At 49.2% G+C, this 22,296-nt stretch overlaps 1 protein-coding gene across 1 annotated transcript in view; it reads left to right on the forward strand.

Moving 5' to 3' along the window:
* Nucleotides 1-22,296, forward strand: part of IGF1R (insulin like growth factor 1 receptor) — a 293,279-nt gene that overhangs the window by 261,309 nt on the left and 9,674 nt on the right. Inside the window, exons 13-20 of the mRNA XM_032836038.1 lie at nucleotides 361-520; nucleotides 4,239-4,341; nucleotides 4,894-4,964; nucleotides 8,821-9,050; nucleotides 9,321-9,431; nucleotides 13,107-13,266; nucleotides 17,239-17,368; nucleotides 22,106-22,240. Of these exons, the coding sequence (XP_032691929.1) occupies nucleotides 361-520; nucleotides 4,239-4,341; nucleotides 4,894-4,964; nucleotides 8,821-9,050; nucleotides 9,321-9,431; nucleotides 13,107-13,266; nucleotides 17,239-17,368; nucleotides 22,106-22,240 (1,100 nt within the window). The remainder of the gene's footprint in view (nucleotides 1-360; nucleotides 521-4,238; nucleotides 4,342-4,893; nucleotides 4,965-8,820; nucleotides 9,051-9,320; nucleotides 9,432-13,106; nucleotides 13,267-17,238; nucleotides 17,369-22,105; nucleotides 22,241-22,296) is intronic.

The raw sequence follows: 22,296 nt of genomic DNA on the forward strand, positions 1-22,296 counted from the left end.
CGAGCCCCACAGTCTCTGAGGGCAGTACTCAGAGTATATGAGGAGGGGTGCTGGTTCTCCCCCATAAGAAATGACTTTGTTACAGAAAATGATCTTTCTGCATAAGCTAGATTGCCCTTAAGAACTTTTCACCTTTGTGGGGCTCTTTTTGATTACCAAAAAAACAGAGATCTGTTTGGTTAGAATTTGGGTGCGTTTATAGTTACTGGAAGACAGCCATTCAACATTCACTTCCTTCCCTGTATTAATGCAAATCGGGATCAGTGTCAGGTGGGGCGCGAGACGGAGGGGGGAGCAGCAAGAGGCACCCATTTCTCACAGGCTTGTGGGGAATTGGCACTGGTGTTCTGTTTCCCCCAGGACCAGCGGGAGTGCGTATCAAGACAGGAGTACAGGAAGTATGGGGGCGCCAAGCTTAACCGGCTCAACCCGGGGAACTACACGGCCCGGATCCAGGCCACCTCTCTCTCCGGGAATGGGTCCTGGACAGACCCGGTGTTCTTCTACGTCCCAGCCAAAAGTAAGGCTTGGAGAAGCAGTAACTGGAAAACACGAAAGCGGGTTGGGCCAGGATTGGGAAAGCCTGGGCTGTCGGGGCACTCTCTGCCTTTCTGATTTTCCAGTGGAATGGAGTTGGCTGGATTTCAGAAGGGTCACACTTCTGCCAGCTCCTCCTTTGGGAGCTCGAGCACGGGGAGCTGCTGCTTGGAGTTCCCAGCTCATTTGATGGGCCGGGAGAGGGTCTGAGCCCCTTTTGAGGGTCAGGGGATCAGCAAGAGGCCTTTGCTCTCGAAATGTTTTACAAAGCCCTGAATTGACCAGTCCGACTCTTGTCCAATTTGGGCTGCTGGTTAAGGCTCAGGCTTGGGGCTTAGAATCCCAAGGGGTGACCAAAACCTGGGGGCCATCCGGTCCAGCCTGTTCCAGGGTAAGAGTCTTTGTGACAGCCTCTCAGACTAAGGCCTTATCCCCTTCACTGTCTGTCAGTAAAAATACAGATGTACTTTTAAAGCACCTGCACGCATAGAAAGCACACAGCGTGATTTTATGCTCAAGCCATTGACAAGACAGAATTTTTAGAAGGCCGTACTAGGCAAGGCTTTCAGATTTGAAAACTGAGTTTTGTAACATGTGTCAGTACACCATGGCCTTGTGCTTGCTGGGCCGAGAAAACACAGTATTTTATTTGGTGACACAAATATTCCTTGTTATTTCCACGTTGAGTTTCCATGTCTTATTAGGAACCCAGTTTTTCAGATGATTTCATGTTCAGATTATGGGATCTAGTTTGGCCGGACACTGTTCCTCACTGTCCCACTTGAAAGAGCAGCCCACCATGCTGACTGGTGCTACTTTTGGGTTCAGTGGGTGGTCCTCACATCTGTGGTCCCTCCCGGTGTCCGCATCTGGGCTGCCCTGATCTAGCCTCTCCGTTTTTAAATTCAGGATTCAACAAATCCAGCTGTCCACCTGGTTAGTACCTAAGAGTCAGAGACAGGTGTTTGAAAATCTTAATAGTACAGATATCCAAAGAAGAACAGCGTACATAGGACCACAGACCTTGAAGTAGCATTTGATGAGCCTGGCACTGTGCCTGAGTTCTGGTTTTAGGGGTAAACTGACAGCTTCGGCAGATGATTCCATCGGCTCAAAGAGTCTGAATTCTCCATGGGGCCCACTAACCTGCTCTCCCCAGCAAGCCTCTGCCTCCCAGTCCAGGGCTAGAACCTTCCCAGTGATGCCTAGAACCCTCTCCAGAGCTGTGGCTGGCTTTCTCTTCTCCCCTTTTCTCTCTTCTCTGCATCGATCCCTTAGGAACAGAGCCTAGGCTTAGGGGCGTAGCATCAGGCCGCAGTCTTTGAAATAGCTGACTTGGCTTCTCTTTGGAGAGGATACGTTCCCCTCTGCCATTCCTACCCTGTCTTTAACCCTGGCAGTACTAGGATGCCACTGGGAACCCTGAGAGCCCCTCTGATGGACTCCTTCCAGCAGAAGTTGGCACGTACTGCAGGAAAATGAAATCTGCATGCCTGCTTTGCTGTTTGTCCTTATGTCAGACAAGACTCTCCTGCTACCACACAGTCTCTTTTCTTCTTGTTTAATCCTCAGAGGAGACAGAAGCTTTGCAAGCTTTCTGGCAACCACTGTCCTTTTAGGAACCCTTCATGTGCTTGAATGCTATTAAATGACTCTTCAGACTTTCCTTCTCCAGACTAAATAATCTCCAGTCTCTTGGCCTTTTCTTGTTGCCCAGTCGCAGAGACCAATTTTCTAGCCATTTCATCATTGTGCTCCTCTCCGGCTGTGTTCCAGTTTCTCCATGTCCCCACTGAAATGTGAAACTCAGAACACAGTACAACCTGACCAGTAGGCTAAGTGATACGAATGTAAGAAGTCGTCCTCGGGAGGAAAAACTAAAACTTGGCTGGTTTCCCAACAGCAGTGATAATTTGAGAGTGTTTTTGAGAATTAGAAAGTACAGGAGATCCATCCATGTTGAGAGCGATCTGATGAAAATGTCCTTAATTTAAAAAATCAAAATAGCATTAATAATCCATAAAGAGTCATAATGGTGATGATGATTTTTAGTGACAAAATAATCACTGATGTGTGACTTTTACTAGGTGTCCCTGGGTCCCCAGTGCGTTCCATCGTTTCCACATAGACATCTCTACTTGGGTGGTCCCGTAAGTGCCTCCCACTCCCATAAGTACCAGAACCGAAATCATGGTTGCTGCCCTCCAAGTATCTCTCTGTCCTTTTGTTCCCAAGGTCAGTCAGTGGCACCATGATCCACGCCCCATGCAAGCCTGGAACCTTACATCCTCCTCTCTCTCTCTCTCTCTCTCTCCAGCCACCCATTTCCCATTCAACCCCCAGTCCCATTGATTCTACCTCTTCTGTGTCCCTGAAATCCAGCCCCTTCTGCCACCACCACTGCCTCCTCTCACAGCCTGCAGAGTGCTTGCCGCGGGGGGCAGGTCTGAGCCGTGGGGGCAGGAACGGTCCCGGGACCATGGCTTCCCAGCTGCCCGTGTGACCCTGGGGAGGACGGTCCATCTCTGTGAGTCTTCTTCCTTGGTAGCCAAGGAGCACTGGTCTCTTTGTGAGGTCTGGGCTAGATAATGCAGAACACAGCCAGGTCCCCTCCTGCCCTCTGGCACCCTCCGAGATGTGGCCGTGCCTCCTCCATGCCACCAGCACCCCCGCAGACTGTCCTCCAGCACCGCTGTCCCAACATACACAAATGTGCTGGGTTCACTGTGGGGCCCAAGAGCTCACACCGGCTCCCTTTCATCTGCAGAATGAGGTTCAAACTGCTTGGGTTGAACAGACCCATTGGGAGCCAACCCTGCTTCTACCCAGTATCATCTCCAACCATTCCTCTGTGCTTGGAAAGCTTCCCCGACTCCCTTCTCTCCTCTGCCTTGCTTTCAATGTCCTTGCAACATGGGCATCCTTGCAAAATGTGGGCAGTCCACCTTTTCGGTATTGGTGCTCCCTGGGAACACAGTGACTTCCCGCATCCAGCAGAGCCTTCAAGGGTGCGCAGCAGCGTCCCAGGTGCCCATCTGTCACCTGAGTGCTGGTGACAGGGATGAGCAGGTGTGGCGGTCAGGCTTGTAACTATACCTGAATGTTTGGGGAGAATTCAGAACAACTTTGGCCAGGGGTGCCATACGGTTACGTGTTTTTAAATCATCTCTGGAGCTTTCTTAAGACAGATAAAGGTCAACAGAGCTTACTAGGACACCAGTTTCATACCAAACAGATTAAATAATACATTTATGATCTAAATACAAGGGTCAGTATCACTTGGGCTCTAAATATGTAAGAATCCATTCCTTTTATTTTTGCAAATGTGCATGAGTGTGTGTGTATGTGTGCGTGTGGGTGTATGTGTATCCACTAGTAGTCATTAAATTGCACACAAAGATGACTTTACCTGAGCCCACCACGTGAACTATTATGTCAGGGTACACTGTACTTTAAAAATGAGTTACTCCTCTGTGTGTACTCATTTTATCTTTTTTTTTTTCCTTCCCCCTGAATAACTCAAGAGTGTTTTGCTGTTCTATCTGATACTGTTTACCTTCAGAATTCCTAGTCTGCGATAGGGCAGTAAAGAAATTTTCGGGGATTTTTTTCTCAGACTTGCTGCTAAAACAAAAGAAAGCAAACAAAAAACGACCCAGCCTGTGCACCCCGTGATATTTTTATTTCCCTTGTCTCTGTAGTAACGTACGAAAACTTCATCCACCTGATCATCGCTCTGCCCGTCGCTGTCCTGCTGATAGTGGGGGGACTTGTTATAATGCTGTACGTCTTCCACAGGAAAAGGTGAGTGACTCCGGGGGAAGCTCGGACACCTTCGGTGGCTGCGTGTTCTGGTGAGGGGACCCCAAGGGCTGGGAAACGTCTTAAGGATCTCGAGGGAATATTTTATGGAATGGGTGACCCGATTTTCCCGTCAGAGGTTCCTCACAGGAAAAAGAAAACATTTTCTAAGGATTCAGCAACAACAGAAAATGTATTTGGGGCCAGTATGGTTCATCCCTTCACTCACATATCCCGCTGCTCACATATGCAGAGATTTTTCCAAACCCAGTGTCCAGCCTCTTCTGGCCAGTAGGCCTTCCCGTTTCTGATGAAGTGAAGAAACCAGTGTTTCCTTAAAAGCTTTAACCCGAGGGCCTTGAAGAAGCCCAAGGACGGGGTGGCAAGATGGCTTTGGGGCCCAATGGCAGAGCGTAGGTGAGAGCAGCAGGCAGGAATTACCCGCACCCCCTTCCTCTGGATGCCCCTCACGAAACAGGACAGCGAGAACTGAGAGTGCCAAGATGACACGCGCAGAGATGGGGTTTTTTAACCTGAATTTTATCCCTTTGACAGGAATAACAGCAGGCTGGGCAATGGAGTGCTGTACGCTTCTGTGAACCCAGAGTACTTCAGCGCCGCCGACGGTAAGCGGCTAAGCCAGGGTCCCTGCCTGGGGACGTCCCAGATCGGGGAGCTTTCGGGAGTGTGGCTAACGTAGGGCAAAGAGGTTCGCATTATTTTGAGGTAACTTTGGCCTCAGAATACATCTTGGTTAACACTTTTTTTTTGTTGTTGTTTGTTTTTTTAATCAAAGTTTCTAGCAAGTTCACTGAGTATGTCAAAAATTCTGGGACCGTGCAGAATGCCCCAAAGAAAAACAGGCTTCAGAGATGACTGGTCAGCGAGGTAGTCCTTTTACTTAATTGCCTGAAATTTTATGCTAGAATGACAAAAGCCATTTTTTTTTAATTGTTGACATCTAGTCGGAGGGTATGCCGCAGCTGACCAAACAGTCCTCTTAAACTGGTTTCAGCTTGAGTTTCATATCGCTGGGACTGTCTTTGATCACTCACGGCCTCCCTGCATTTTTCTGAGTTTTTCTGTTCACCCCCTCCTGACTGGAATCGCAGGATTTCTATCCTCACGGCCCCTTTACAGACCCCCGGGTCATAGATCATGAGGGCCATTTAGTCCAGCGAGTGAGAAGGTTTGACTTGGAAGCTGGGTTGTCCCCCATGCGTATTTCTCTTCCTTGTTTGCTCTCTCTTCTCCCTCGGGGGCTTGAACCCAGACCTTTCAAAGTCAGTCAGTGCGGGGCATTGGTCCGGGGGTCCAGCGACAGTAGCACCGTGACCTGGCACTTTGCAGGGGGCTTTTATGAATGCCGCCCCATTTGGTCCCTACATCTGCGTTAGGTGGCTGTTCTTGGGCCCACCTGTGTGGAGGTGAGGCAGAGAGGTTCGGGGCAGAGGCTTGCCCGGGTCACGTCGAGAGGCAGTTGAGAAGTCAGGGTGACGCAGCCCCTGGGGTCTTGTCAACAGCGTGATGCAGTCACCGTGGAAAAGGACAGTGAGGTCCTCGGGGCGGGCGGGGAAGCTGACCAGCAGGAGAAGCCGGGTTGGGTTTATGGAGTAAGTGCGTGAAACCAGGTAGATGCATTTCGAAAAACCATTTGCCTCTTGGCTTCAGTTGAAGTGAAAGCAGATGTAGATGTGGGGGAGATAGGACACAGATTCATGGTTATGCTGATTGATTGTCCTGATCAAATGGAAAACATAAGAAAAACACTTAGACACTCTAAAGCACTATATAAAGTCTCACTGTGATTTCTTTAATAACTTCTAATTCAGTTCTGCTTATAGTAAAGCCAGTCAAAAGCAGCCTTCCCAGGGGCACCTGGATGGCTCAGTGGACTAAGCCTCTGCCTTCGGCTCAGGTCATGATCTCAGGGTCCCGGAATCGAACCCCACATCGGGCTCTCTGCTCAGCAGGGAGACTGCTTCCCCCTCTTTCTCTGCCTGCCTCTCTGCCCACTTGTGATCTCTGTCAAATAAATAAATAAATAAAATCTTAAAAAAAAAAAAAACGAAAAACAAAAAACAAGCAGCCTCCCAGAGTAGGAATTAAGTGCTGAATAATTCCTGAATCTATAAAGATCTCACAAAGTTTTATTTTTAATAGGCATATATATGTATATTTGTGTGTACATATTCATACACACACCTCTGTACTCATGTATATAATGCATAGAGAACATTCTGGAAGGATACGCACCAAACTTAAAATAGTAGTTACTTGTGGAGAGGATCTTTTTCTTCATTAAAAAAAAAAAGGATTTTTATGCATTGTTTGTTTTTGTATGAATGATAGCTTTATAAAAAATATATCAGATAAGGAGTCATCACACCCTTAATCATACCCTTAATGGAATTGTCATCACACCCTTAATGGAATTGTCATCACACCCTTAATGGAATTGATGGGGGAAGCCATTTTCCCTCTCTGTAAAGGTGGACTAAGACTCTTCCAGAGACTTTGCTCTGCTTTGAAATAAAGCTCAGGAGACTGGCATTTGTAGCTTTGACTACAAAGCATTCGGGAAGTTTGGAAAGAGCATTAATACATCAATATCAGACAGTACCGGTGATTGGAATTCAAAATGTGTGTCTTCCCACAACTACTTTCATAATAGGCCTTGATTCTTCTTTAAAAATAAACAAAACCCAAACTCCCTGTCGCCCTGGCCAACAGGTAGGAACACCGTCACCTCATTTGAACTTAATTTCTTTGGCCTTTCCCAAGCACCTCATAGCTCCTTTCCTCAAGGGGCGACAAAAGGACATTGCCCTTCGCAAGGGCTTTCAAAACTCCTTTCTCCAAAAGCTAATCTGCATGTCACCGTTCTCCTGAGGACACCGAAAATCCCCTCAAGGGAAATGCTGATAACATTGTGCACAGAACCAGCGGCTGGCAGGTTGGGGGGCTGGCGGGGCTTAGGACAAAGTGTCTCTTTATACTTCTGGAGGGATGTTGTGACGAGTCTTCCCTACCTGCTCGTCTGGCGGACTTACTCTCCTAAGGAGGCATCAGCCCCTTCTGGGGTCTGTGTGGCACCGAAGCCGTACAGAGGGTAGACTTCAGCTTCTGAAATTCCAGAACGCACATGTAGTATGAAATTCACCAAAAGTGTGTATGAGAGAAAATTCTAGACTAACATAGGCTCAGTGGGACCCTCCTCCGAGGTGTCCAATTTAGTTTTTATCCTGCCCATTCCAGTTGCAGGATGGAGCTTCTGTTTTGTTTTCTTTTCTGTCTTACCTCCCTTCTCCTCTTTCTTTCTCCTTCCTTGCTGCCTGCCTGGAATTACTTATTTAATTCCTTACACCAGACTGACCGAAAGCCTGGGCTGGAGAAGTCCTAGTCGGGCTCAGTCTTAGCATGTCCCACCTCCCAGCCCTTCACCACCCCCTCTCCAGTTACGGGAGGTCCCTGAGTTCACGGAGCTCAGGCCAGAGCCCTGATGAGACCCCACTGCTCATCAGCTGCTCTCCCAACTCACCACTGCCCCCCAACTCACCACTCATGACTCCCTGGTGCCAGAGCTCAGCCACTTCTGTACCCCTATAGACAGAGCCCCCAGGGTCTTTGGTGAGGCTGGACACACTTACCTAGACAAGAACAGTGCTACCAGTGGAAATATAATGTCAGTCCCACGTGTAACCTCAAGTTTTTCTAATGGCCATTTAAAATAAAAAGTAGGGGCACCTGGGTGACTCAGTGGGTTAAGCCTCTGCCTTCAGCTCAGGTTATGATCTCAGGGTCCTGGGATCAAGCCCCACATGGGGTTTCTCTGCTCAGCATGGAGCCCACTCCCCCCGCCCCCGCCTGCCTCTGCCTACTTGTGATCTCTGTCTGTCAAATAAATAAAATCTTTTTAAAAAAAATTAATTAATTAATTTAAAAAATGTAAAAGAAACAGATGAAATAAGTATTAACAATAGGCTTTCTTTAACCCAATGTATGCAAAATATTATCAATTTTAATATGTAATCAGCCCCAAAACTATTGAAATATTTACATGATTTTTTGTGCTAAGTCTTTGTGGGCTTTTCTGTTTTTTTCAAGTTTTACTTATTTAAGTCATCTCTCCACCCAACGCGGGGCTCACATTCACGACCCCGAGATCAGGAGTCACACGCTCCCCCCGCTAAGCCCGCGGGGCACCCCCAAGTCTTTGTACCTGTTGTGAATCCCGCAGTTGGCACATCTCAAATTGGACTCCTCTGTGGTTCTTCTGGGCTCCTTGAAGACTTGAAATACCTGTATTTGACCATATAGCTGCCTCACAGAGATTTCAGGATGAGCCGCGTCGTGGTTCCCTGATGTCCTCTGTGGGCTTTAGGGAATGGCATCTGGCGTCCTTCGGTTTCCCCCCAAAAGCACGTTCTGCTCCGGGGCCCCTCGCCTGACCTGGCTCGGTTCTGGTTTCTTCTTCTCTAGTGTATGTGCCTGACGAGTGGGAGGTCGCTCGAGAGAAGATCACCATGAGCCGCGAGCTGGGGCAGGGCTCCTTTGGGATGGTGTACGAAGGAGTCGCCAAAGGCGTGGTTAAAGATGAGCCCGAAACCAGGGTGGCCATTAAAACAGTGAACGAGGCCGCCAGCATGCGCGAAAGGATTGAATTTCTCAATGAGGCTTCAGTGATGAAGGAGTTCAACTGTCACCACGTGGTAAGAGACAGCCCTGAGGAGCCAGAACCTGACACAGGGAAAACCTCCCCGAGAGTCCCCTGCCCCTGGACTCCCTTAGGGGGTTTGGTGTCTCCTCCCCCACCACCTTCCAGAGTCCCCCATCACCTCACGGTGGCCCTTAGACGTCTGTGCATGGGAGGCGGACCCCGGGGCCTGCTCATCTGGGCTCTGCAGTGCCGGCGGCATGGGTGGGGACCGTGGTGGGCCACCCTCACCCTCTGAGCCCTTCTCTTTTGTCCTTCCTCCCAGGTGCGGTTGCTGGGCGTGGTGTCCCAGGGCCAGCCGACGCTGGTCATCATGGAACTGATGACGCGGGGGGATCTCAAAAGCTATCTCAGGTCTCTGAGGCCAGAAATAGAGGTCAGTTTTGGTTTTACCGACTTCGACATTACCCGTCCTCTCTTGAACACCTTCCCCCAGGAGACACGGTGTCTTTAGATCTACTGACTTTCAGCATCCAATGTTTCTTGCTGCACGCTTGGTCCTTAGTGAGAACGATTTCCCTGACTAGAGGGAGACCGTGAGCTTTGGTGGGAGGCACTTGGACTTCCTCAGATACCACCTTACCTAACCCCTCTGTGTATCTGCTCCTGCTTTCCTTCCACCGCTTGTTACCCCCCGCACCGCCGGCGCCCCCTGATTCCCACCCCGCAGACCCATGTCAGGGCTGCTGCCTCCCTGAAGCCTTTCCTGTCCCCCTGACCTTGGCTAGGAGGAACCGTCTCCTCCCCTGACCTCTCTGCTCACCGGTCCTTTGAGTGGATCCCCCTTCCACCCTGGCGTTGGCCGTCCACCCCGGGTCCAGCCACGCCTGGTTCAGGGTCAGTGGTGGTGGCAAGCAGTGTCTGAGTCAACGCTTATCAGAGTTCTGTGTCAGGTGGATGCGATTCTCCTGCCAGGATGGTTTCCCACTCAGCTCCGTGCCCAAGCGGTCGGCTCATTGACGAGCCCCCTCCGATGCCAGCCTGGTCTGCGCCTTCCAGGCTGGGAAGCCCTGTTTCTCACACTGCACCCGCAGGTCAGGCCGGATCCTGAGGCAGAGTGATAATCGCCTCAGCGGGACCATCTCTTCGTCTAGGCAAAAAGATCCATTTGCATTACGAGCTTCATAGTCTACACTGGCAGAAATCCTGGGCAATTTTTCATTAGTCACCTCTTCTATGGCAGGAACCCACAGGCCATCTTTTTAGCATATGGAAGCATGACCTGTAAAGGGAGGAATTCTGAGAGTAACCCGGTAGATAAACACTTACAAATAATACTGACAACATCCGCCTTTCATTGGGCTGCCTCCGTGGGTTTAAAGTCCTAACCTTCACCCTGACTTTTCTCAGTGTCGGGTAGGCTTTGCGCCTGCTTGCCTCTGCCAGGGTCCTTCCCTTTCTCTACCCCTTTTGAATGCCTACATCCTTTCTCTGCCTGAGTTTAATCTGTTTTCTTTTAATCTGAAGCTTCATTATCCCCCACGTCGTAGTACTTCTTTAATTTGAGCTCTGAACACCTGTTCACGTGTGGCTTCCTTTATCCACAGCAGATGATGCTTGTGGTTCTGGGAGAGTCACGAGGCCGAGTGTGGCCCGGGGCCCCGCAGGCTGAGGGATGGACAGCACACCCCATCCTCCCCCGCTCTGCTGATGTGGGTCCCCAGCTCCCTGGATCTTAATGCCTTTCCCCGGCTCACTTTGCTCATTCACAAGCCGGCATGAATGAGAACCACTTCCTGGGATGGGCGGCTAGGGAGGCCCGGCACCAGAGTTCTTACCAGATTCATTTCGAGGCACCTCTGAAAAGTGCAGAAGCCTCACTCCCTGCCTCCCCGGCTTCAGGCCCAGAATCAACATTTGGAACACGTTGTCTCAGTCCCAGCTCGGCTGCTTAGCTGTCTGCCGTCCTCAGGCAGCCTCTCCGGGCCCCTGCACCGCGGCGTCCGCACGTGTAAAATAAGAGGGTTGGACAAGATGATTACCCGAGTCCTTTTCAGATCTAGAATTCACTCTAAGATTTGTCGGATTTAAACTTGTTCTTCCTAAGTCATGTCAAGTATAAAAATACGTCTGTTTGTCCTGCAAGCTCATTATATTTTCCTTGGCATCTTCTCCCCAAGCGAAGATTTGCTCATTTACTTAGCTAAATGTGGGTGTTTGTGTATACATGTCTTCAGTAGCTCCAAGCAAATGAAAGATTTCCGCTCTCTAAAACGTCTGAACGAACGGCACTGCGGCACCATGAGCCGACAAAGTGTCAGCCCTCTCTTCTGATACTTACAACCAGCTTCCTTTCATTGAGTCTGTTCTTCGGATTAATTATGAATGACCACGTCTAGTAAACACACATACTTAATACTCCTCAGCTGAAGGATCGTGAACATAAGCTTCACATTTTCTAGCATACCATGCATTTCTAGAGCCCCGAAAAGGTTAAAAAGGCACTGTTGGGTCCAGGGGGAAAAACAGCTTGTCTAAACGAGGTTCCTGTATAAAAGAAAGTGGTGGCTCGGGGTTACCCGTGGGGACATCATGTCACTTCCCCGGGAAACTCAGTGATAAGTATTTTAAATCACCAGAGACCGTGTTGATAGTCTCTTCAGGAGGTAAATGTACGTCAAGCGTAGGGAACTCACGGGGAAGTACTTGGAGGGTTGTCACCCTGCTTCTAGAAGGCACATTTCAACAGAAACTAGCACGTCCCTGACGAAGCCCACTGCTGCCAAGCATGGACCCTGTCCAGGGTCCAGGCACTGTCAGGCACTTTCCATGCATGGTCCCAGCTCGTCCTCCCAGCAGTGACCCCAGCCAGGCATGCTGTGCCCACGCTCCACAGGGTTTGAGCTGGGGAGGTGACGTGTGGGACCTGTCGGAGCAATGTGGCTTTGCAGTGTTGTAACAGATTCTCTGTAGTCAGGGAAACCGAGGTAAAATCTACTGTACCAGCATGAGCAAGAGGTGGTTAGCTTCTAAACTGTCGCAAGCTGATTGGCTTTGTATTTTGTTTTTGAGGATGGAGAGATTTGGCCACATGTCTTTAATATAAACTTTTGTTCCAAATGGATTTATTATTATTATTATTTGCTCTTGAACTCTAAAGCCAGTGTTCCCCTCCTCTGCAAAAAGGAAATTCTTATCCATTTGCTTGTCACTGTTTTGTATTCATCCCCTCTGAAATAAGCTTCACCTGGACTTAAATGAATTGGCAAGTGCCTGTTTTCCTTGGTGCCCACGGAAAATGATAAGCCAAGGAATGCCATATTGTAAGGTGAAAACATTAATCTCGATATTTTTGTACTTTAGAAGAAAGTTGAAGAGAAAGAAAAAGATCGAGTAATTTATAACAGTGCTTATGGGGAAATAAAGCATATGGTGTCCATTTGGGTAACACAACACCTGCTTATTTCTGCATAGCCTTTTTAATATCTTCTCCATCCTTTTACCTGGACTTTCATTATAGAAATAAAGGAACAGAGGAACTGATAAAAATTGAGTAACCAAGGGGCGCCTGGGTGGCTCAGTCGTTAAGTGTCTGCCTTCGGCTCAGGTCGTGATCCCAGGGTCCTGGGATCAAGCCCCACATCAGGCTCCCTGCTAAGCGGGAAGCCTGCTTCTCCCCTCTCCCTCTCCCCCTGCTTGTGTTCTCTCTCTCACTGTGTCTCTCTCTCTCACATAAATAAATAAAATCTAAAAAAAAAAGATTTAAAAAAATTGAATAACCAAGAATTCATAATATCAGAAATTGTTAGTTTCACTTTAAATAATTTTTGTGCTACCCAAAATAGAAAATGCTGGTCCCAAGTTGTGCTAATTGGTGTTTCTCGCTGCAGCTTTGTGTGATGTGGTCAGTGAGCAAGCGCATGACTTTACCACGAAGCAGATGCTCTGGTCTCCATAATAATATGTTCCTTCTGAGCAAGTCCTGTTTCTTAGCAGAATGACCTGTGACGCTCAGATTGAACCAAGATGGATTTGCACACCCTGAAAGAATGTAGGGTGGGAAGAACTCCTAAATTCTCATGTGAAATTTTTTTTTCCTAATCTCCAACAGAATAATCCAGTCCTAGCACCTCCAAGCCTAAGCAAGATGATCCAGATGGCTGGGGAGATTGCAGATGGCATGGCATACCTCAACGCCAACAAGTTTGTCCACAGAGACCTGGCTGCCCGGAACTGCATGGTGGCCGAAGATTTCACGGTCAAAATCGGAGGTGTGTTCTTAGCTCTCCAGAGCCGAGCAAGAACTAAACTCACTCATGTTTTAGGAACTGAGCTGGCATTAGCCTGTGTGCAAAGAGGTTTTCCAACGCATCCCATGAGTACAGAGTCTTGCTCTTGGGACTAACGTGGTTGTCTCCAGTTGATAGTCGATCGAAAATCTGGCCGGGTTGGCTCAGATCCCTACCGCACATGTGGACACAGCAGAACAAGTAGTGGGCAAGGATGGACTGAGGCCGTGGTCCCTGAGGTAGCCTCTCCTGACACTTGAGGCATTTCTTGGCAGAACAGTTCTAAGCATTAGTTACAGAAATAATTGAGGTGACATCCTCTGGTGATTTTGACTTGGGAATAAAAGTTGCCATCCAAACTATCAGTATTTCCCCTAATATTCCAAGCTCGAAAGGAGCTTTGTCTTCCAGTGGTCCATGGAGTTTTCTAAGAGGTGAGATCGCCTGATGGTGAAGGCCCTACATAGAATAGGAGCAGTGGCAGGACAGTGGCAAACCCTCAGGTAAGGGAAGATCACTGCTCATTGGGGTTCATGCCCAGGTTGATCAACTTCTAAACTTGTGACCTGTTGTAATACTTAGCTAACCAACCTGCTGGTTAGACCTCTTGTTGCCACCACCCACTCAAACACCAAAAAAAAAGGGGGGTGGGAATTGGATTGGATTGCATTTCTGGTGTAAGTTAGAAATTTATTTCAACCTTTAGGTGTAGGCTCTGCCTTGATCTCTTAATCCTGATCTAAAAACAAAACTAAACAAAACAAAACAAAAACCACATACAACCTCAGGGCTGCCCAGGAAGACACCTGCTCTTACCAGGACCCTTATCTTCCTACTATGAGATGATGATGGTTCAGAAAAACATCAAATATTTATCCTGAGAAACTGCAGAGGACACTTTACATCCAAAATCTATTTAAAATTAACCTCTTTGATTTTGCTGACTGTCCCAACACATAAAAACAGACACAGAGAGTGAGGGGACAGAGGAATATGTCCCAAATGAAAGCACTGGGCAAAATCACAACAACAGAGCTAAACAAATCAGAGAAAAGCAATATGCCTGATAGAGAATGCAAAGTAATGGTCATAATGATACTCACTGGACTTGAGAAAAGATTGGAGGACCTCATTTGAGACCTTCAACAAAGCGATAGAAAATATACCAAAGAATCAATCAGAGATGAAGAACTCAGTAACTGAAATTAAAAATACACTAGAGGGAATAAGTAGTAGAGGAGACAGAAGAGCAGATCCATGAGCTGGAAGGGAGAGTCATGAAAAGCAACCAAAGGGAACGGGAACAAAAGATAGGTTAAAGGAAGTTAGATGATAAGTTAAAGGAAGTCACCGACACCATCAAACATAATAGCATTCACATTTTAGGGATGCCAGAAAGAGAAGAGAAAGAAAATTTATAAAATAAAGAAATAATAGCTGAAAACGTCCCCAATCTGGGGAAGGAAACAGACCCAGGAAGCAGAGTGAGCCCCCAGTAAAATCAACCCAAGGAGGTCCACGCCAAGATACATAATAATTAAAATGGCTAAAAGTAGTGATGAAGAGAATTTTAAAAGCAGCAAGAAAAAAGAAAACTGTTATATACAAGGGAAACCGCATAAAACTATAAGCTGATTTTTCGGCAGAAACTTTGCAGGCCCAAAGGGAATGGCATGATGCATTCAAAGTACCGAAAAGATAATAAAGTGAAATAAAACTAACCTCTTTGTCTAGCTCTTGAACTGTCTATTCTGGAAATGTACTCTTAGCAATAATTTTTTTCTTTAGCAATGATTTTGAATGAACTGTTTGGGCCCTTCAATTGTGAACAGTGAGTATCGACTCTAGAATAGTTACCAAATGAGATTTTCCCTCTGTAGGAGACAGAGGTGATGAGTGGAACGGTATCATAGAATAAACATCCCTTGGTCCTCAGAATTACTCATTCAGGAGCCACCGGTCCCTGGATTTGGCCCTTTGAAGCTTCCGCATATCTGGTGTGCCTTGAAGCTTGAGAGGCTGTCATGCTCCTGGGTTTCCAAGGAAGAGCCTCTCTGGCTGCTGTCTGGGCTTTCTTTGCGCTTCCTGCTCACTTGCCCTTGCTTTTGCATTGCCCTCCCTTCTCCATGAGGACTCAGATTGTTCCCACAGAGATGCCAACCAGCTCCCCTTCCCCAGCACCAGGGAACGTAGAAGGCCTGAGCTTAAATCCTGGTTCTGCCAGTAACAGATAAGACTTGGGGCAAGTGCCTTAAGTTCTGTGAGCCTCAGTATCTGTCCCTCTGAAATGGGCATGCTGATACAGCAGATGAGATGGTGGGAAGAAGTGGGTTCAGGGAGGCTATAAGCACATGCCTGGGCCTCTGTAGATGTTATGTCCTCCAGCCTTTGGCATCGTGCGTCCCACCCCCTTCCCGGCACATGCAGGAGCTCGGTTCACACTCCTTTCTTCCTGGCTTCACATCACGGTGGGAGAGCTAGTATTGTGCCTCTTGCCGTTGGAAGTCCAAATCAGCAAGGACCATATTTGCCGTTTAACTAGGTGGCACATTTATAGTGACATTTTCTTGGTACTTGTGGTTTTTCTCACTAAAATTTGAAATTTTTCTTTTGTGTTAAAAAATAGTTTGTGTTCTTTTTCTGGGATTTCCTTTATTTTTTTTTCCCCTTTCTGTGCAAATAAAGGCAAGTCCTCTCATTTGCATGTCACTGGATTAATTCCAAGATAAGACTTCAGCATTCATTTTTATTCTTCACTAGGGTTCAAAACCCCAATGCCCAGTGTCTCCTGGATTACAAACATGACAAGTAATTTCACCAGAGGCAATTTGATGGCCCTCAGCTCCGTACAAGTAAATTGTGTTGGTTAACGTCCAAGGAACTTTATTCCCCGTGTTGTTTGCTTTGTAGCCTGATGGCTTTGTGGCATAGTTAGAAACATGAATGAACATTTTAGAAAGGAGAGCAGCCCTTTCTCCTGGGAAGGAGAACGGAAGAGTCCCTGTAAGAAAAGGTTGTACGATTGAGTGGAAAATCAAAATCTGACAAAGAAGCAATAATTTAGGATTATAAAGCAAGCCTGCCATCAAACATAATTACGTGACATCTTCTGGAGACTGGAAAATGGAAGAAGTTTTCAAAAATGAGTGGAGTATTATGTTGAAAAACATTATTGAGTAATAGCTCCAGGGGCCTAGTAAATAGCCTCTCCCCGGCATCTTAGGGTACTTTTTTCCCCCGTGAATTTGTACTTTCAATATTTTCCCCCATATTAAGCAGCAAAACTACCCTATTTCCTCTGGCAGTGGGCAGTGCTACCAAGGCAATAAGATCAACATGCCCTTGTTTATTTCACCAGGTTTTAAAAACACATAAAAGTGACCTTTGGGTCTACACAGTATGTATTTTCTTAATAAATTGTATGGCTCGATAATTTGTAAATGCTTCTCATTTTTAAGTAAATGAAGAAATTAACTATTTATTTATTTGGAATTAACTTTTTAAAAATGATTATTTGAAAGAGAAGGAGAGAGAACAGGGGGAGGGGCAAAAGGAGAGAGAGAGAATCTCAAGCAGACTTCCGGCTGAGTGTGGAGCCCAACTCGGGGCTCGATCTCACAACCCTGAGATCACGACCTGAGCTGAAATCAAGTCAGTCGCTTAACCGACTCAGCCACCACGGCACTTCTGGAATTAACTTTTTTGGAGACTCCAACTAGAAACCTATTTGAAAGCCGAGATTTCTTGGTATTTCCATGTCATGTGATTAATCAATTATCCCTTGCCGAGTCTGCCTTATACAATTGTGAACACTGAGGTTCAGCCTCCTTAAAGTGCACTCCCCCTTGGATGTGGGTATGGGACCCTCACCTGCAGCAGGGATGGGACATCTTTGCTACTGTCCCGAGAGCTGCTCAAAGCACATCACTCTGGCACCTTCTCTCCACCTTACAGATTTTGGTATGACGAGAGACATCTACGAGACAGACTATTACCGGAAAGGAGGAAAGGGGCTGCTGCCTGTGCGCTGGATGTCCCCCGAGTCTCTCAAGGATGGAGTCTTCACCACTCACTCTGACGTCTGGTATGAGAGACTTTTCCTATAACACAAGCCCGGCATCCTCCAGCCTCCACAGATCCCATTGGCTCAGTCTCAAGGGCTTTATTTTCTTCTGTTTTCTGTTCACTCTTACCCCATTTCCAGCTTCAGCCCAGAAGTGTCATGTGGGCCACACTCCTGCGTTTAAGGTTTCTGTTGTGGGCAGCCTCGCTAAGGGCATTTGTGGGATTTGAAAAATTTATAGGACCAACCTTTCTTCCGATCTGTAGCTGCTCGCTAAGCGGCCAGGAGCCCTAGTGACAGAACACCAGGAGTCAGAAAACTTCACCCTCTCCCCTGTCTGCCTGCTCTCATTTTATCTTTCCCAACAGATACTTTGCATGTGCGTGACTGCCTTACCTGATTCAAACTTGAGATTGCAGACATTACTTTATTCAGACGAAAAGCTTATGAGTCCGGATGTGTTTTCTTGTTGGTCCTGTCTGCTATCTGTCCTTTTTCCATGGGCACCATCATCGTTGACCCAGGGATGGTGTGGAAAGCAGAATGTCTCCCTTAAAGATAAATGTGTCTCGGGGTAGAAAGCTTACCACCTGCGGAGTGCGGAGGACTCTTAGTTGTACTATTGTGATTCATCAGCAACCTTGTAGAGAGGAGGTCATGTTCTAAAATACAACTGGGGTCCTTGGCAGGCTGAGGTCCTGGCACATCTGCCTTCTAGCACGTCAGCTCGTTTCTTGGCTGTCCCCTCCGGAGATCCCAATGCTGATGTGTTATAGAAATGGTAGTTGTTCGCTCCACTTGTCTGGACGACCACACACAAGAGCTATTTAAATAGTTACCAACATCATTTTTTTTTTTTTAACCTCATGAACCTTTCACAGTTCAAGGGCCTTGGATCTTCCTTTGAAGACAGGTGCAAATTGGAAATAGCATTTGAATATGACCCGGCAAAGCGCAGTTGCTTCTCGAGTTCACATAGGAGATCTGTTTTGCAATCAGCCTGTCCAGGGTAGTTATCTCTTTGCTGTCAAATCAAAGTGCTCACCGTCATTTTTAGATGTAGAGATGATGGGGAGGGGACAGGCCTGGGTCTGTTCACGCATCTCATTATTCTAGCCCCTGTGCCTCCAAAAGCTCCAAGGTCAGCTTACAGTACGATAAAATAGAGAAAACTGTGAGAGCCAGGGAAAACAAGGGGCAGAATAGGACGATAAAACTGGAGTTATTAATATCTCCAGGCTAATTTTGCCCAAACTCAGGTTAGCAATGATTGGGACAAACTGCAACAGAGGGACATAGAGAGTGTTTGATGCTAGTGTTCTCCCACTTGATGGCATTGATCATGAACCAATATATTTATATAAACAAGAGTGGGTATTTGGTATTTGTTCCATTCAATGTCCAGGCATTAGATTTTTTTTTTTTTTAAACACAGTCTTTGAGAGTAACACAGGTAGGTAGGGCTCACATCGGTCCCTTGGTGATACCTGTTGGCCCTCCTCTGAGGCAGAGCTGCATACCGTGCTGTGTTTCTGATAAGACGGGCCTCGGAGTCACAGGAAGGGGTCTCTTTTCTGCAGTTTGGACATTTCCACATTTTTCTGTGCCCCTTTGAGATTTTATTCCCAGGCCCTTGGACCTGGTGTTGGCTCCTCTCTAGCCCTGTGTCCCTGCCAGCATTTCCTTCGGGTCAGGAGACACAAGTGTGTTCCCTCCCTGGGTATGCAGACTGGTCTCCAATAGTCTTCATTTCTTGACTCACTAAGGTTTCCAAACAGCCACAAATATCCAGGGCTGGTTGCACCCACTTACAATCATCTGCTTCTCTAGTGGCTCAAATATGAGAGAGGGGAACATGGATCTCTCTGTAGGTCTTGAGCTGCTGGCGGGTGGGACAGCGACACAATCCCATCTTGGTATGCAGAGGCGCGGTCCCTGAACGCTGACCCCAGGCAGCGCCAGCACTGACCTGCGAGATTCACAGCAAGCTGCACCGTCTCTGGGGAAAGCAGTGCTCATAATTCAAAAAGACAGCACACAAAGGCATTTATCCGATGTTTCAGGAAGAGCCGTGTCCACGGAATTCATGACTTGGTTTTATGTTCACATAAAATGTGCCACATTGCTAAGTACCTGCTTCGAGAAACACATGGGTTTTGCCTCTTTCTCAGCTTCCCTGACTGGCTGTGTGGCTTTGGTCAAACCGTGGGACATCGTGGGGCTTTGGTTGCTCCGTCTGTGGGTGAGGTCTGTTTGGGAATGTCTACGCGCCCTGTGAGGCCTGCAGGAGCTTGACTGATGTTTAAATGGCTCCTGTGACAACCCGGGATGCCAGGGAGGCGTCTCAGTGTTGGGTAGAGTCGGTTCAGCCTCCATCCATAGACTCCCTGCAGCTGGTCACGTCCCACGAAGGATGACCAGACTCCAGGATTAAGTGGCCCTCCCTGACGAGCGACACTGACATCACACAGGAGTTACTCGGGGGAGGCCTCCGGGGGAGAGCCGGGCCTCTTACCTGCCGTGTTACTTCACGCGTGTGATCACGAGGGCCTGGTGAGGCCCAGGAAAGGCTCGGTGGCGGGGAGGTCTCCTGTCCTTGAGGGGTGAAGTCTTATGGAGAAGAGGAAGCAGTCCTGAGGGACTAGAGTCATGGAAGCCTGGCCAGGAGAGATGGGGTTGTGCGGCACCCTAAAGTATAAATTGTCCCAGCCGGAGCCATGAGGGTGTGGGTTCCTGGCAGCGGGAATGCAGGGGAAGCCATGGTGGCAGGACACGCTTGCTGCTTCTGGAGGACGGTGGGACTCCCCTGAGGGGGTTAGGGGAGAGAGACCAGCGCTGTGTCAGGGGCTTGGGCCTGATCCTTCAGGTTCTGCAAAGACCCGCAGAGCCGCTGAAGGCAGAGGGACCCAGGAGTGGGACCCGGCGCTGTGGTTTAAGATGTTCCCATCAGCTGAAGCCTGAGGCTGCGTGGAGTCAGGTGCTGGCGCTCCAACGGGATCCTGGGGCACGGTGCTGGGCTCCAAGGAGGTGTAGGGACAGGGGACCCAGGGTGGACTGCCCCAGTGAGGCCAGAAGAGCAGGGCTGTGGGATAGACTGTGGTTGCGACACGTGAAGTTTACGGACGGCCAGGTGACTGTGACCGGGAGCTTGAGCCAGAGCAGCTGGAAGGGTCCAGGCGGGAGCTGGTAAGTGAGCCCGGCTGCTTCGGCCTGCGGAGCACAGGTGGCTCGGGAGGGAGCCGAGCTCCCAATCCTTCCCTGGCCTGCAGTCAGTAAACACGGCAAGCTGGCCATTTCTTGGGCTGCCCTGTGTGGCAGCGGTGGCCTCTGGGGCATGTGCTGCTGGGACCAGGCGCCCTGCGGTAGGAGATCGCACCGCCGGAGCTGATGGAGAAGCTGGCCGCCCCAGCCTGAGCCTCTGAACACCGCACCGGGGCCTCTGCGGTCTCTGGCTTTTCTAGGTCTCTTACGCAACATTAAAGACTCTTTCTTGGCCACTGGAAATTAAAAAGGACCTTGGGTGGGTGCGTCCTCTGCTAAGATTCTGTCTTTGTGTCCCACGTCTGCTCTCAGCAGCAATTTGCCCAGAAGCCTTCCGCTCACGATGGTGGTAGAGTCCGAGCCCCTCCTGGCTCAGGATCCCAAGAGCTCTCGGCGGGAAGCGCCGGGCCCCAGAATGTTCCATGCGGCTCTGCCGGCACCCCTGGCCTCGCAGAGTCCCATCGGAAGCCCCTCGGGCCATGGGCTGCTGGCGAGCCTGCTTTATTCCACCGAAATGAACCGGATGTAAAGGCAAACAGAGGAAAAGCTGTGCAAGCCGGCCGTGTGTGTTGGGAAGGCACCTTTACTCTGCAGACTACAGCGTCGCCTCTTTAAACACTACCCACCTGACCTTTCGGTGTGCGTGTCTATGTATTTTAATTTGTTTCCCGGTTGTTGGATCTTCTAAACCAACAGACAGACGGCTTGGCACAGTCGCTCACTGCTCCCCTTGCTGAATTGACTTCTCGGCCCCTTTGCCACTTGGCTGAAGTCTGCCTAAGGACGCCCAGGGAGCCCCAAAACCAGCCAGTCCCGCCCTCCTTGCTCCCTCCCCCGACCCCTGCCATGAGACTGAGCCCCCCACAGGCCGGCAGCTCCCGCAGCCCCCCAGGGCTTCTCTCCCCACTGCCCCCACTGGCCCTGGGAGATCCCCAGTGAGCTTTCCAACACTCCGTACCGATGGGATCCGAACTGTGGGCAGGGACCCGAGGCATCGTGTGTTTTAAAAACTCGCCAGGAGACTCTGCTCTGCAGGCAGGCTTGAGAGCTACTTGGGTACAGCTTCCCAAATTGGGGGAGCTCGTTCACCGGCGTGGCTGTCCTAGGCTGCATTCGAACCCGCTGCACCGCGGTCCTGGCAGGGCCCGGGGATCTGCTTTTGATTACAGGATACCGTGCATTTGGGAGACTGTCCTGCCCGCTGCACAGCTGGGGCCCTGACCTCTGGTTGTCCAGGCTTCGCGGGGGTGCTCCGGCACTTCCCAGTCCTTCGGGGGCCCCTGCAAACCCCGTCCACTTTGGCTTCCTCCACTGGGCCCCAGGGCCGTGTCTCCTGTGCAGGAGACATGAGTAGCAACCGAGGGAGGTGGACGTGCACAGCCCGCCAGTGCCGGGCCCACAGCAGGACGCGTGGGTGGCTGCCCCCCGGGGCGGGCAGGGCCAGCGCGGTCAGCGGTCCCCTTTCTGAGCCCTCATGTTGCCCCCTCTCTCCCACAGGTCCTTCGGGGTCGTGCTCTGGGAGATCGCCACGCTGGCTGAGCAGCCCTACCAGGGCTTGTCCAACGAGCAGGTCCTTCGCTTCGTTATGGAAGGCGGCCTTCTGGACAAGCCGGACAACTGTCCCGACATGCTGTACGTCCTCCCTGGGCCCCCGCCGCGCCCCCTCCACGTTCCCTGACCCGTGACCT

The sequence above is a fragment of the Lontra canadensis genome, unplaced genomic scaffold (genome assembly GCF_010015895.1).
Source record: "Lontra canadensis isolate GAN:19392208 unplaced genomic scaffold, GSC_riverotter_1.0 scaffold89, whole genome shotgun sequence".
Taxonomy (NCBI): Eukaryota; Metazoa; Chordata; class Mammalia; order Carnivora; family Mustelidae; genus Lontra; species Lontra canadensis.